Raw genomic sequence first — 16,998 nt, 5'->3', positions numbered from 1 at the left:
GAAGAATCAGCTTTTTGTGATACTGACTTTATTGTTTTCCTGTTTTCAATTTCATTAAATTTTGCTTCCACCTTATTATTTCCTTTCTTCTGTTTGTCTCCTTCCTTGTCTTACTTGTAGCTTCTTGAGACAGGTTACTTCTATTCCTTTGTCTTGTCTCATAGAAAGGTTCATGCTGTAGATCTCCATTTCAGCTTGGCTGTAGCTCTGTCTCACGTATTTTGACATGTTATTGATTTTATTTTATTTCTCCAAGTTTTTATTTAAATTCCAGTTAACACACAGTGTGATAATCAGTTTCAGGTGCAGAATTTAGTGGTTCATCACTCTCCTACATCACCCAGTGCTCATCACAGGTGCCGTCCTTAATCCCCATTCCCTGGTTCCCCCATTTCCCTACTTCCCTTCCTTCTGGTGACCAGCAGCTTGTTCTTCATGGTTAATAGTCTGTTTCCTACTTTGCCTCCCTCTCTGTTTCCCCCCTGTGTTCATTTGTTTTGTTTCTTAAAACTTTCAAGTGAGTGAAATCATAGAATATTTGTCTTTCTGACTGATTTTGCTTAGCATAATACTTTCTAGCTCCATACACATTGTTGTAAATGGCAAGATTTCATTCTTTTTTGTGTCTGAGTAATATTCCATTCTATAAATATACCATGTCTTTATCCATTCTTCAGTCGATGAACATTTGGGCTCTTCCTATAATTTGGCTATGGTAGATAATGGTGCCATAAACATTGGAGTGCATGTATCCCCTTCAAATCAGTATTTTTTTTATCCTTTCACTGTTTGCAGATGACATGATACTCTATATAGAAAACCTAAAAGACTCCTCCAAAAAATTGCTAGAATTGGTAACACGAATTCAGTAAAGTCGCAAGGTACAAAATCAATGTGCAGAAATATTTTAACATTTCTATACACCGATGATGAAGCAGCAGAAAGAGAAATCAAGGAATCGGTTCCACTTATAATTGCACCAAAAACCATAAAATTCCTAGGAATAGACCTAATCAAAGAGGTAAAAGATCTATACTCTGAAAACTATAAAACACTGGTGAAAGACATTGAAGAAGACACAAAGAAATGGAAAAACATTCCATGCTCATGGACTGGAAGAACGAGCATTGTGAAAATGTCCATACTACCCAAAGCAGTCTACACATTTAATGTAATCCCTTTCAAAATACCACAAGTGTTTTTCATAGAGCTAGAACAGATAATCCTGAAATTTGTGTGGAACCACAAAGACCCTGAATAGCCAAAGCAATCTTGAAAAAGCAAAGCAAAGTTGGAGGCATCACAATTCCAGACTTCAAGTTACATTACAAAGCTGTAGTGATCAGAACAGTATGGTACTGTCACAAAAATAGATCAGTGGAACAGAATAGAAACCCAGAAGTGGACCCACAACTGTATGGTCAATTAATCTTTGACAAAGCAGGAAGGAATATCCCAATGGGAAAAAGACAAGTTTCTTCAACAAGTGGCATTGGGAAAACTGGTCAGGATCATGCAAAAGACTGAAACTGGACCACTTTCTTACACCTTACACAGAAATAAAATCCAAATGGATGAAAGACCTAAATGTGAGACCTGAAGCCATAATAATTCTACACAAGCAGTAGTTTCTCTGACACAGGCTGTAGCAACTTATTACTAGCTATGTCTCCTGAGGCAAGGGAAACAAAGCAAAGATAAACTGTTGGGATTACATCAAAATAAAAAGCTTCTGCACAGTGAAGGAAGCAGGCAACAAAATTAAAAGGCAACCTACAGAATGGGAGAAAATATTTTCAAATGACATATCTGATAAAAGGTTAGTATCCAAAATATATAAAGAACTTCTCAAACTCAACACGCAAACAACAAATAATCCAATTGAAAATGGGCAGAAGACAAGAAAAGACATTTTTCCAAAGAAGAGATGGCCAACAGACACATGAAAATATGCCCAATATCACTCATCATCAGGGAAATGCAAATCAAAACCACAATGAGATACCACGTCATACCTGTCAAAATGGCGAAAATGGACAACACAAGAAACAACAAATGTTGGCAAGGCTGTGGAGAAAGGGGACCCTTCTTGTGCTGTTGGTGGGAATGGAAACTGGTGCAGCCACTCTGGAAAACAACGTGGAGGTTCCTCAAAAAGTCAAAGAACTACCCTGTGATCCAGCAATCACACTACTGGTTATTTACCCAAAGGATGTCACTGATTTCAGTACTTTTAAATTTGTTGAGCTTTGTTAGATGGTTCAGAACATGATCTATCTTGGTAAATGTTGTGTGAGTACTTGGAAAAAAAAGTGTATTCTTGTTGGGTGGTTTTTTTTTTTGTATGTAGTTGATTATATCATGTTGGGTGATAGCATTGTTTATATCTTTTTCTGGTCTTGGGGGTTTTCTGTGCAGTATTTCCACCAGCACCAGTTGCTGGTCAGGCGTGTTAACTCCCCATTTCCCCTTCTCCAGGTCCTGGCAGCTACCATTCAACTTTCTGTTCCTTTGAGTTTGACTCTTCTATATATTGCATATAATTTCAGTAGTATAGTAATTTTTGTGATTGGCTTATTTCACTTAGCATAATGTTCTCAAGATTCATCCATATTTTACCATGTCTTACAATTTTCTTCCTTTTAAAGGCTAACATTCCATTGTACATTTATGCCAAATTTTGTTTATCCATTCATCCATTGATAGACATACAGGTTACTTTCACTTTTTGGCTCTTGTGAATAATGTGTCTGAAAACATGAGTGTTTATGGAATGTTTAATATATCTGTTAAATCTGTTTGGTGTATAGTGTTGTCCAAGTCTGATGGTTCCTTATTGATTGTGTGTCTAAATATTCTACCCGTTATTGAAATTGGAGTATGAAGTCTTCAAATATTATGTGTTGATGTCATGTTTTTTCTTCAGTCCTGTTAGTATTTGCTTTATATGTTTATATAAACGTATGTGTTTGGTGCATATATATTTATAATTGTTACATTGTCCCTTTGAATTGACTCTTTAATCATTACATAATGCATGACGTTCTTTGTCTTTTATGATAGTTTTTTATTCTGCGAAGGGGATTTTTTTCCCAGATGTAAAAACAGCATCCTTGCTGCCTGGTTTTCATCTGCATATCTCTTTTTATCCTCCACTTTCCGTGTGTGAATCCCCTTAAATATAAAGTCACTTTCTTGTACACAGCGTAGAGTTAGTTGCATCTTGTTTTATCCACGAAGCCACTCTGTGCTTTTTGACGAGGGGGATTAATCTGTTTATATTTAAAGTAATTATTGTTAGGTGGGGGTTTACTATTTCCAGTTTGTTCATTGTTTTTGGTCTGCTGTGTAGTTCGTTACTCTCTTCCTCTGTTGCTGTCTTCCTCTGTTTTTTGATGAATTTTTTGTACTGATATGCTTTGATTCTTTGCTTGAGATATTTTCTTTGTCGTTATCATGAAGCTTGTATATAAATCTTACATTTATAACAGTCTGTTTTAGTGGATAACGTAATTGCATATGAAAACTCTATATTTTTGTCCCCTCCCCCGACACTTTGTTATTGGGGTCACAGTTTACACCTTTTGTATTGTACATCCATGAACAGATTTTCGTAGTTGCATTTATTGTTAATACTTATGTCTTTAACATTTTTACTAGCTTTAAGTATGATGTGTGCATCACCCTTATAGTATTCCGTTATTCTGTATTTGCATATATATTTACCTTTACCAGCGAGATTTACACTTTTCATTCTCTATATGTTGCAATCTAACATCGTCTTACTTCGTCTTGATGAACTCCCTCTAACACTTCTTGCAAGGCAGTGCTCTCCCTGAGGTTCTGGGGCTTCTGGTGGTGTCAAACTCCTTCAGTTTGGAAAGTCTCCTCTCCTTCATTATTAAAGGGCAGTTTTGATGGGTATGGTATTTTTGGTATTGTTGGCAGTTTCTTTTTCTTCCTGAACTTTGAATATATTATTACACACTTTTCTGCCTGCACGGTTTCTGTCAAGAAATCCACTGATATCCTAAGGTGGTAGGGGTACCCCTTTTTTGACTGGTTGTTTTTCTCCAGCTGGTTTCATAATTCAGTCTTGGTGAACTTTGACAATTTTAGTTATAATATTTCTTGGTGTCCTTGGTAGTACTGATTAGTACAACCCTTTTGGGATTCTTTAAGCTTCATGAATCTGGATGTCTGTTCCTCTCCCCAGATTTAGGAAGTTCTTTGGTTTTATTTCTTTAAATTAGCTTTCTAATTTCTTTGTGTTTCTCTTATATTATGGGACCTCCATAATGCATATATTGATTTAGTTGATGATGTCAAATGAGTCTTGTGGGTTTTTTCACTTTTTCTTTTCTCTTAGACTGGATAATTTCAAATGATCTGTCTGTGAAGTTTGCTGGTTTCTTTTTTTTTTTTTTTTTGGTTTTTGGGTTTTTTTTTTTTTCTCTGCTTCATCAAATCTGCCTTTGAAGCTCTCTCTTGAATTTTTCCATTCAGTCATTGTATTCTTCATACCAGAATTTCTGTTTGGTTCTTTTTTATGGTTTCTGTCTCTTTGTTGAAATTTTATTTGTTTATTGTTTCCTGTTTTGTTATTTCTCAGTGTTTTCTTGTAGCTTACTGAGCTTCTTTAAATTTATTTTGAATACTTGGTTAGGCAATTCATGGATCTTCATATCTTTGTAGTCAACTATTGGAACTTTTTTGTTGTTGTTGTTCCTTTATGGTGTCATATTTCCCTGATGATTTGTGATCCTGGTGGCTTTGGCTGGTGTCTGAACATTTAAAGAAATTGCCACTTTCTCCAATCTTTGTGGTCTTGCTTTAGGAGAGAATGACCTGACTAGAGATTTGGTGGGGCAAGATGGGGAGGGGAATCTCTTAAACCTTTTCAGTGGATGCACTTGCTGAATTCCCCTAGCTCTGTCTCTTGGGGGAAATGTATTAGAATTGTTTCCCTTCCTCAATCCGATAGAGCCATGCTGGGTACCGAGAACCATATCAGGTATTTAGGGCAAGTCAGTCCTTTTCCCTCTGGCGATGGCCTGAAATGCCAGGGCTTTGTGTGACAGTGCCACTTTTCTCCCTCCCTACTGAAGGAAGTATTTTGATTATTTTGCCCCTGTGTAGCCTGTGGAGTCATGCCAGCTGCTCAAAGGGTCACCTTTCTCTTTTCCCTGAAGCAGTCCACTTAGATTCTTGGCCGATGGGTACGAGTGCCATTTCTCTCCCTCTTTCCTGAAAGGGAATTTCAGGTTTGTATACATTTTCCACATTTTGCAGAGTTAAACTTGTTACTCAATTTCACTCTGGTTGCTTAGCTCTGCGTGCCATCTGTTGGAGTTCATGGTGTCCTGGCTCATTCCCATGAGACTCCATCCCTTTTCTTTGTTCGTAGCTTTCCCTAGATGATCCAGCCTTGCTGATTTCCTCTGAGTTCTGGGTGCAGAGAAGTAGACCTCCAGGAGCAGGCCTCATGGACAGTGCTCCACAAGGCTGGGAAGCCAGACCTTCACATGGCACTGTCTCTCCCCCGTGGGATAAGTTGTGGGCCAGAAGGATCTTTCCAGGTTTTGAGTTTTGCTGGCCCCCAGGGGAGCAGTGACGTAGTCAAAGTGAAACTGTTCTTCTAACCATTTTCAGTGTATCCTATCTTGGGTTTTGTGGTCCATGGGGATGCTGGAACATTTCTAGTATATATTGAAGAATTCTTACAAAGTGTTTTCACCCACAGATTACTGTCCAAACAGTGTTTCTGTGTAAGGTGAAAACTGGGACTCCTGTTCTGCCATCTTATTGATGTCTTTCTTTTGGGGGTCCAAATTAACAATCTAATTAACAATCTTTTAAGTCCAATTAACAATCTCTGCTTTTTAATTGGAATATTTAGACCAGTTACATTTAATTTAATTACATTTGGATTTAAATACAACACCCTTCTATGGGGGGGGGGTGCTTCCGTCTATTCTTTATAACATTTTCCCTTTGATTCTGCTTTCTTTCAGTTGATTGTGCCTTGTGCCTTGTAAAAAGAAATAATTCTGTTTCATATCCTGCCTTGTCCATTGCCTTATTATTTTCAAATAAAACGACTGCTTTATGTGGATTGGTTTTTATCATTCCACTGCATACCAGTTACACTGGTTTTCTATTCTTCAGGTTTTGTTCCTTCCCTATATGTATTTTTTGGATTGATTAAACTTTATCTTCCCTCTGTTATTTGGATGTTATACATTCTTTTCTTACTCTTTTTGTGGGTTTGCTTCAAATTTTAAGATGTATTCTTTATTTTTTAATTTTTTTTTTAACATTTTATTTATTTTTGAGACAGGGAGAGACAGAGCATGAACAGGGGAGGGTCAGAGAGAGGGAGACACAGAATCTGAAACATGCTCCAGGCTCTGAGCTGTCAGCACAGAGCCCGACGCGGGGCTCGAACCCAAGGACCGCGAGATCATGACCTGAGCCGAAGTTGGCCGCTTAACCGACTGAGCCACCCAGGCAACCCAAGATGTATTCTTGATAGCAGAACCAAAAGTTACTTATTTTAGTTTCCAAAAAAGTACAAGGGACATAAAGACCTATAACTCTGATGACCTGATCATTTTTATGGGTTTTTTTCAACACTATTTTAGTTCTTTTAAAAGTTTTTCTTATTATTATTAATATTGTTTCAATATTTCAATGTCTGTGTAGATAGATCCACAGTTTTATCCATTTCCTTGTTAACTTTTCCTTCTTGCATCTCTGTCCATCCTTCTCATGTCATGTTTTTCTCCCAGAATTTATTTTTCCATTGAGATCTGAGGATTCATTGCCGTCATCCTTTCTGGAATGTTTCTGCTGGAATAACTTTGAAAATTACCTTTTTGCCCCATTTGTTTCTCTAGAACTTCTATTTTTAATATGTTTTAGATGATCTCATTGATTTCTCCATATTTCTGCTACTGTCCTACTTTTTTCTTTTTTATGTTCTGTATTGAGTAATCTCAGATATTTATTGTATTACATTATTTTGCCTCCCACTGGGCCTATTCTGATGTTCAGTCTGTCCACTGAGTTTCTAATTTCACTCCAGTTTGCAAGCCATTTATCATTTGTAGTTTAGGGAGGTTGTTTTACAAATGTACTTTACCTTGTTTTATGGTATAAATTTCCTTTTTCATGTTTTCATATCACTTTTGTGTCTTTATATATTTTAAACATACTGTATATCATTTTTGTGTCTTAGGTAACTGAAATTCTGTTGTGTGACTTTCTCGATGTTCTAATTTGGCGGTTTGCTGTTTCTCCTTTTGCTTCCCATTTCATCCTTTTCCTTATAGTTCTGGTTGCTGAAGTCATGTTTATCAGCCTTTATTGGTAGATAGTCCCTTTGCCTAAGTTGTGGGTACGCTTCTGCAGGATTTCTGGGTTTGCTTCTGCCTAACTCTCCAGGGTTGTTCTCAAAAAAAGCCACATTTTATGTTAACTTCTAGTTTGGGGATCTTATACCACATAGAAAATGCAATAAAAACCCAAACCCACTTGAAAGCAAACCATTGTGTAGGAATTCCCAGAGGAGTTTTTGCTTTCCCTAGCCCTCCACTCCATAGTCCCCTTCCAACACCCTTCCTCCCTCAGCTTTGATAAAGAAGCTTTCTTGTTGATTCCCTTTTGTGATTGAATGTTTTTCTTGGCTCAGTTTTTTACAGAGTCTTTTTTTTTTTTTTAAACAGGTTTAAGACTTTTTCCCCTATGTCTTTAGGCTGGTAAGTTAAAACACTCTAGAATACTCAGACTGGCATGAAATGAATCAGGAATCTAGCTACTATTACATTTGTAGTTTTTTCCTCATTTTTGGCCTCCCTCTCTGTCTCTTCCTAGCCTCCTCCTTTTATCTTCTCTCATTGTTGAAATATATTCAGTTAGGTGATTTTTAGCAGGAGGATTTTTCAGCGTATCTAGGACGCCATATAGTTGAAAATGGAAATTGTTTCTTGTACTTTTCGGGGGAGGGGAGGGTGTGTGTGGGGGAGGGGCAGAGAGAAGGGGACAGAGGATCCAAAGCGGGCTCTACGCTGACTGAGAGTCTGACAGCAGTGAGCCAGTGAACCATGAGATCATGACCTGAGCCAAAGTTAGACACTCAGCCAACTTACCACCCAGGTGCCCCAGTTTCTTGTATTTTTAAATGTCTTTTCCATACTCCCACTGCCTGCAACTTGCTTTTTTCAATTAGTAATATACTACTTTAAAAATTCTTAATATGACCATTTAAATCTCAATAATTTCAAAACATGAATTAGTTTGCCTTTAATCTTTCTTCCTTAAGAGCCTTGTGTTCCAGTGCAAGTTTTAATCCCTCTGGAACAATCAGTACTTCAGTGACATCACTAAGTGAAGAGTAGATTCTTTGGTCTTTTGCTGCAGGGTTGAAGTCATCTCCACCTTGCAAATTTAACCTTTTCTGTTCTGAAGTGCTGGGATTCAGTGTGCATCTCAGGAACGGGTTCCAACTTCTATGGATTTCACACTGTTATATAAACTTGTACTTTCCTCCTCCTGCTTTCGGTCCTGCTTTGAGACTGAGCTTTATCCCCTAGTTCTGTGCCCAACTCACTGATGTGTACACAGTACCCATGTTATAGTGTTCCCGCCACGAAGACGACTTTGTATTTCTGTTTAATCATTTTTTATAGTTCTCCATTGGGACCTTCTCTTGTGAGATAGGATGTCCTTTCTCTCACTTGCTCCCTGAGCACTAGTATCTCTGATCTTTTTTGTGCAAATTCACAGCTCTGTCCATTACATCCAAGACACCTTTAAGCTTCTGTCTCCATTTTTGTTTCTTAATTCCATCCCCAGTTGATGACCATAGTTATTTTTTCCACAGAGGTTTCCAAATGTAGGCGTTCACCAAGAGTTTCTAGAGGACTCTAACTTACAGGTGTAATACCCTAACACCTGGAAGATATTAGTTCTCCCCAGTAGATATTGGAGCTCCAGTTGGACTCTAGTCTTATACAATGTATGGCATGTGTGATCTATTACAGAACTACCATAATGTTAAGTAGCTACTGCCTTCTGGGCTAATGTAATGCTTAATGTATTAAGCAGATAGGACAGCCTTTCCAGTCACTTTTGTTCACTACCTAACTTGGTTGGCATGGTCAGTGGAGCAGACTGTGGTATTTAACATAAGCTGTTCAACTTCTCTCTGTAAAAGTTCATACACTTTACAGGCTGTTCATTGTTGAGATAGTAATGGCTTCTCATTCCAGCCCTGTAATTAATGACCAGTCGTTGTAGAACATAGTCCTTCCGTATATGCTTAATCATTCTTTAAAGTTTTTTGAGGGTGGTGAAGGAAGGAGTAGCATGGGCTGGGAAGTGTGGTATTTATTCAGCCAGGTATATTCTTTATATCTTAGACCAGATGATTAATTTATGGAGGGTTTCTATAATTACAGTTTCTTCTTATATCATCCACACTGATTCAAAAAGTTTTATGTTAAAATTTGTAATCCTTACCCACTCAGAGAATTTGTCAGTTTCACCCTTTGGTATAAGTAATTAACCCCACATCAACCATCAACATACTTACTATAAAAAATTTAATTAATGATTCAAACAATTTTTTGCATTTTTTTTTTTTAATCAGAGATCTATCCTTATTCTTTTTAGAGGGAAAATAGGAAACAGGAATCTAATTTATCTGATCATTTTTCTCCCTAACAGGTTTTCTCATGTTTAGTTGCAGTGATTTAGTTAGTTAGTTAGTTAGAGGTGGTGTTAGGAAGCTGAGTGATTATGTTTGTGCTCCTGTAACTTTTAATTATGGTCTGGCATTTAAATATGGCTAATCAGATACCAGATTTATATCTAATTAATTCTTAAGTATTTCCTTACCCCAAATTTATGTTTAACCAAATAAACAGTAACAAATTTACCAAAGTTTATCAAAAGCAAAAACAAACCATTTAAACTATAGAAAGCTGGTAAGTAATTGACGAATAGAATATTTGCCTTAAATGCAGTATATTGAAAACATTGGTATAATTATTTAGAATGAATTTTCATGCAAGGAAAATTTGCAAGAAATGTGAAGAAGTCAGTAAGTTGAGGTACACCTTCAGTGGTTAGAGATCAGCATGAGTCCATTCATTTGTGCTCCTGACCTGATTCGAAGTTCCCAGTTAGAGTGGTAAAATTGAGGAGAACTTACTGGCTTGTAGAGGGTTTGAACTCATGCCCCTACTTCCTGCTTTAACACTGAAAAGCATAAAAATCTCTTGTTAATTTTAAGACTCACACCAGAATAATTATTACAGGCAAAAAGGTAATTAATTATAGATCAGAATGATGCCTTAATTATTTTGTTAATTTAATTTTGGGAGCACAGAAGTGGAAATTTTAACATTTGCTGTATTTCCTCTTGATTTTAAACCTAATTTTTCTTTGTGGAAAGAGTAGAGGTTATTCCTTTTTAAAGGAATGCTTTTTAAAGATTCTTAAAGTACATTTTTAAAGCACGTTAATTGTTGGAGTACATTTCTTAGAGTATATTTAACTCCACAAAGAGCTGTTTTGATTTTGCTCATATGCCCATTCATATATTATTCAAAATCCAAAGGGGCCAAAATGCTGGTTATATATCCAAATGGTTTCTTTGTAGCTGTATTTGAAGTCTATTTGGAAATCTGATGTTTATAGGTGACATTTTCAAATTTTTATATGTTATTTATATCCTGTGAATGCAAGAATAAATAAGGACCTCAGGAATTTGTTTTCACTGCCTCTAAATATGTAAGCACCCTTATTTGTTCTAAAATTAACTTATTTCTGGTAATAATTTTCTCATATTGTATTTCAATTTTAGGCTAAAAATCTTATAGAGAGATTTTTTAATCAACAAGTAGAAGTTCTAGGCAGACGTGCAGAGCCATTGCCCGAAATATACTATATTGAAGGTACTCTTCAAATGGTATGGATTAATCGCTGCTTTCCAGGGTATGGAATGAATACCCTAAAACATCCAAAATGTCCTGAATGCTGTGGTATGTAATGAACTATAATTTCATGGTTTATATTTATGAAACCTTCCTTCTTTTCATGACCCTAAGTGAATGCCTAGTATTTATTTTTACTATCACTTAGATCTTTAGCTGATTTTAAGCAGTGTGTTTGAAAAGACTACGTGAGCTTGAAGATACAAAAGAAAAAAAAGCTGGCTTAACTTGGGCCTTGTATTAATATTCTAGCAAAGAGGGGTTAGGGGCGTTAGGCAGTTGTCTGGGAGGACACACAGATAATGGATGTGAGTCATTTACTTACCCTAAAAAGAGACAAATTCTATTTTTTAGAATCCGTTATTGATGAGTTTACATTTGTACAGTTTAGACTAGCTATATTCTTACTTTCTGTTTTTTGCAATAAGTATATGAATTATTTTCTTATCAGTTGTTTTTTTTCTGACTTTTGATCGGAGCTCCAGGGCTATCTGGAGCTATCTGTGCTATCTGGCTTTCATCTGTCTTTTCCTTATTAAAGAAGAGAGTTCTATAGCGGCTGTTTAGAATAAGTTAATTCATGGATTCAGAGTCTTTGAATTTCTGTTTTCAAAAGTTGAATGAGGCAATTAATCTTCAGTTTTAAAAGGCTTTCTAATAGCAACATCAGTAAATTAGTACCATTTTCATTCAGTCTTCTCTGATTGTTCTTTTCTACTCTCTATCTTAAGTTAGATCAAAATCCTTTTAGTATAATAGAGCACTAAATTTTCTTTTTCCTTTGCTTGACTTAATTGGTAGATAATACTTTTCCTTTTTTTTTCTGATTGAGTTTTTGGTTAAGGATATGAAATTTGACAAAATGTACTTGAAAAATTATCTTAGGAAATATGACACATTTAACAAATAAAACACATGTACCAACTGTGTAACTATTTTGATAATCTGTGATTATGTATATCACTTTAGAGCACAGATAATGGTGAAGAAACCCTGGAAATACCAAACAGTGAGACCAGAACCTGGTAGTTTAGCTGTCTATTAAATGCATTTATATTTTCACTTTATAAAGACCTAAGATAAACTAAAAAGCTTAAATATTTGTATGTCATTAATTCCAAGAATTTTGAAATAGTTAAGCATAGCTTTTTCAAGTGAAATAATAGGGTTGAATCTCTGAGAAGCATAAAAATTTTACTACTGGAAATTTTTTTGCATTTATACAATTTTGGATAATACAGTTGTCACATTCTCTCATTTTGCCATGCAATTATAACATTCAGTCTGTTATGCATCATCCTGTTTTATCAAGTTCATTAAAATAATTGTTTTATTCCTGACAACAGACCCCATGGGAAGTATGTAATGAAACTTACAAGTCTCAGAAGTATTTCCTGCCTCTGTTATACTATTTTGTTCTCCCAGACATGGGGTCTGTGCCCACAGAGTTTACAGACACAGGAAATGCATTCGTAGAACAGTTAGGGAACAAGAGGCATAGGGAAGAGAATGAAAAGGAAATGATATAAAGGAAACTGAGTTACAGATAGGCTGGGTCACAGAGGATGTCATTAGACATGGCTTTCTGGGTTGATGTGAGACTTGAGGTAGGACTTTGAACATGCAGGGATAGCAGTTCTAGCCAAGTCAGGGGCCTGAAGGAGCATCAGGTTGGGGGGGGGGGGCGGGGAGGTTGCATAACCAGGGCTAGAGGGGTGCTGTCAGAAGAGCTCTGGGTTTAGCTGGGCTTGGAGAGGGCAGAGTGGAAGGGTACAAATTTAATGTGGCAGCAGGAGTCCTATCTTTGAGTGGAGGGGAGAAAGAACATTTTTTTTTTTTCATTTTTATGGGATCATTATCATTGCTCAGTATACTTATTAACTAGTGATTTGCTAAATTTCATTTTATGCCAACATATGGTAAATAAATGTTTTAATTTAGAATTACCTTTGTGCTGTCATCATTTCTGTTACACGAATGAAGTAAGACTGAGCTGCCTTTTTAAAACAGAACTCATTAAGTATAATGTGACCATCGCATACAGTACTTTTGTCTATATTACATGAGGCCATCGCTCCAAAATTTTTAGAGAGCAAATGCTACCCAAAAAGATATTTAACTCATCCTTTGAATTGGAAGCCGGTATTAAATGTGCCATTAGTTACAAGACAAAATTAACATACTAAATGAACTTAAATCTATTTGGTATAAAATGGAATGCTAGAGAGAAGCAAATGAAAACATGAGGTACTTTGTAAAACAACTTATTTCCAAAATGAAGAGACAGCAAGTTTATGTTTAACAAAGAGGATTGATTGGGACATGAATGTGAGAAAAATACGTTTACTTTCTCAGCAGTAGATTAAGTGAACAGCGGGTGTTTTCTTCTTTTTTGGATGTCATACTTTACTTCTGTGATTTTACTTCTAGATGACAGATAAAGATTGCTTGCTTATAAACTAGTGGAGGCTTAACATTTTTACCTATGTTATCTTTCTCATTTCTAATTCGTTTAGCATTTTAAATTAATTTTCACTGTAAAATACTTCTCTCATTTCATATTTAGCATTGCTTAGTTTTGTCATGATTTTGTCAATCATTTTGATGCTGAAGAAAGAAGATTCTAATTAAGTCTATGAATACTAGATGTCTCATACGTTCATAGATTATAAAGATAATATAACCAAAGACCAGCTAGAAGATTATATTGTTTTCTAATATAATTTTTTTTAAAACACAGATTCTGAAATTTGATTTCCTGGATGATTTCTATAGTTTGTATTATTTCTGTAAAACTCTTATCTTGTTTTTATTTTTCTCCATTTTATTCGTATTTAATTGCCTTAGAAAAACACCTGAATGTCAAATAACGTTTTTTGACATAATTTCCCACTACACCTTCTTTTTCTTCTTAAACTTTGGCAGTGGTTTTAAAACTCTGGTGTGTATCAAAATTACCTAAAGATTTTCTGAAAAATATATCAAGGTATGGGAAGCAGACATCTCCTTCTGGAATAAGCATTTAAGGTGATTCTGATACACATGGAGGTCTGAGATTCCTGAGTATTAGCATTGGTGTGGCAACACCTTTTTTAAATGCTTGAATAGTAACACTGATAAGCAGTACCCAGATAAGATAACTTTCCTTCTACTGGGAAAGCAGACTATTTTTCACTGACTGTTGCAGATTGAATGTATAGCTCAGTAACCGTTTATGTAATATTGTCAATTTCTGTTGCTTTCTTTGAACATAAGATTTGCTGCTGTACATTCCAAGCTCCCAGGGAGCTCTTTGTTAGTGATATCGTGTCTGTGAGTAGTCAGAAATAATTAGGTTGTAGGTACAGTATTTAAACATCTTGAGATGATTTTATTGATAAAGTATACCTTATAAAACACCTGTGTACTTTATGCAGTAAAAGTGAATTAAACGATACAGTTGTTTTTAATAAGGTCTTATAGACTCCAAAATTTATCTTGCTCAGATATGCAACCCTGAACCTTTGTTTTAATTTTAAATCAAAGAACCAAGAAAAATAATAATAATAAAAAAGCTGATATTAACAAAACAGGATTGGCAAGAAGTCTCACTAGATACACAGAGGGGCATTACATGATGATAAAAGGGTAAGTCTGTCAAGAAGATATAATAATGTAAGATTGCTAAATTTATGAGTGCTTAATAACATGGTTTTAAATATGTAAAACAAAAAGTGTCAGAGAGGTAATACTGGAATGCCAAGCCATAAAGAAAAACAATGAAATTGGACCCAGTTTAAAAAGTCACAATCACCTCCGGGCGTGTTATAGATATAAATACATATAAATAGTAAATATGTTAGAATACAGTGTAGAGAAATATCATCATGTCTTCAGCATCAGAAAATGATTTTCCAGGGCACCTGGGTGGCTCAGTCAGTTGGGCAACCGTCTTTGACTTGAGTCGTGATCTCACAGTTTGTGAGTTCAAGCCCCGCATCGGGCTCTGGGCTGACAGCTCGGAGCCTGGAGCCTGCTTTGGATTCTGTGTCTCCTTCTCTCTCTGCCCCTGCCCCACTGTGCTCTGTCTTTTCTGTCTCTCAAAAATAAATAAATGTTAAAAAAAATTTTTTTTAAGTGATTTCCCAAAAGAGACACAAAAATCACTAACTTTAATTAAATGGTTGATAATTTTTTCTACTAAATTAAGTACTTCTGTTTATCAAGACACTGCAAAGAGAGAAAAGGTAGTCTACAGAATGGGAAAATTATTTGTAATGGATATAACCAACAAAAGACCACTACCCAGAACATATTTAAAAATTTAGTACAAAACACTTTTTAAGACAGATACCATATGTTTTCACTCTTATGTGGATCCTGAGAAACTTGACAGAAACCCATGGGGGAGGGGAAGGAAAAAAAAAAAGAGGTTAGAGTGGGAGAGAGCCAAAGCATAAGAGACTCTTAACTGAGAACAAACGGAGGGCTGATGGGGGGTGGGAGGGAAGGGAGGGTGGGTGATGGGTACTGAAGAGGGCATCTTTTGGGATGAGCACTGGGTGTTGTATGGAAACCAATTTGACAATAAATTTCATATATTAAAAATAAAAAAATAAAAAATAAAGTAAATTAAAAAAACACTTTTTAAAAAAGACAAAACAATTTTCAAAAATGGGAAAATATTTGAACAGATGTACTTAACAAAAGAGTAATTCCAGGTCATCAATGGGTACATGAAAATACGTTCACACTTTCTGTAATCAGGGAAATGTAAATTCAAGACAGAATGAGATCCGACTACACAGCTCTGAGATTGACAGGAAGTAAACAGTCAGGGAATACTAGGTGCCGAAAAGGGGTGGAGGCCCAGGAGCAGCCGCACTCTGCCTGTGTGAGTGGAGATCATGCCACTGTGGGAAACAGTTGCATGTCGTAGTAAATGTGCCGTGCACGCATTCTGTGACTAGCGTTTGACTTGGGGAAATTTCATCACGGCGTATTTTCTAATAGTCCCAAACTAGAGACAACCCAAGTGTCCACTAATGCTGAGACGTGTGAATAACTAGTGATCTATTCATACAATGGAATGCTTTATAGGAATGACAGTGAATGAATGGGGATTACAGTCATATGGGTGCATTTTATTAACTTACAGGAAAGAAGCTAAACACCACGGAATCCATGTAGCGTAGGCATAGTTCAACTCTTTTATAGAGATATATTCATGAATGCTGAAACTAGAATGCAGTCCAGGGACAGTATTACCACAAAACAGAAGAGTGTTGACTTCTGGAGGGATGGAAGGGAGTGTGATTGGAGGGGGCACAGGAGGAATTTGGGGGTGATGGCAGTTTTGTGTTACAGCCTAAACTGTTTCCAGATAGGTTTCTGTGCAATATTCATTATATTGTACATTTATGTCTTTTTCTCTCTTCATGTGTTATATTTCATAATAAGATGTAAAGATACTAAATTGTCCCCTAAAGCTCGAACACCACTGTTAAAGGCACTGTGAAGAAAAGAAATTTACAAGGGTTTTTTTTTTTTTTCTTTTTGTATGGTATCACTTGATTTTTGTCTTCATAAATTTACAATTCTAACAGCTATTAGTAATGGCTCAGTGGGAATAATGAAATCATTATGATTTACTTTCTTTTAACCATTAAGTTATAAACATAGTTCTGTATTATTCTGCTGTCTTCAGACTGGTTTTATTTATTTAAAATGGATAGCCAACAATAGAAATTCAGACTGGTTTTATTTACTTAAAATGGATAGCCAAGCATTCCTATTGTTACCATGATATTAAAGATGATTTACCATTACAGTTATTCAGCTTTTATTTTTTGAGTTATTTCCTTGTATACATTTACAGAAATGTGACTACTAGTTTTAAAAAATGAGCATTTTGACTTTGGATATTTTTGGTTATTTTATCAGTTTTAAATGTTCACACCGTCTCCAGCGTCTCTCACAATAGAGATGGGATTACAGACAGTTTGGAACTTCTTTTGTT

The 16,998-nt window shown here is 35.8% G+C and overlaps 1 protein-coding gene across 2 annotated transcripts in view; it reads left to right on the top strand.

Moving 5' to 3' along the window:
• Positions 1 to 16,998, top strand: part of ZPBP (zona pellucida binding protein) — a 114,681-nt gene that overhangs the window by 66,454 nt on the left and 31,229 nt on the right. For both annotated transcript variants that reach the window (XM_019451003.2, XM_019451001.2), the window contains one exon: positions 10,871 to 11,048. In XM_019451003.2, the coding sequence (XP_019306548.1) occupies positions 10,871 to 11,048 (178 nt within the window). The remainder of the gene's footprint in view (positions 1 to 10,870; positions 11,049 to 16,998) is intronic.

The sequence above is a fragment of the Panthera pardus genome, unplaced genomic scaffold (assembly GCF_024362965.1).
Source record: "Panthera pardus isolate Hobbes unplaced genomic scaffold, ASM2436296v1 HiC_scaffold_8, whole genome shotgun sequence".
Lineage (NCBI taxonomy): Eukaryota > Metazoa > Chordata > Mammalia > Carnivora > Felidae > Panthera > Panthera pardus.
This window is presented reverse-complemented; position numbering and strand designations above follow the sequence as displayed.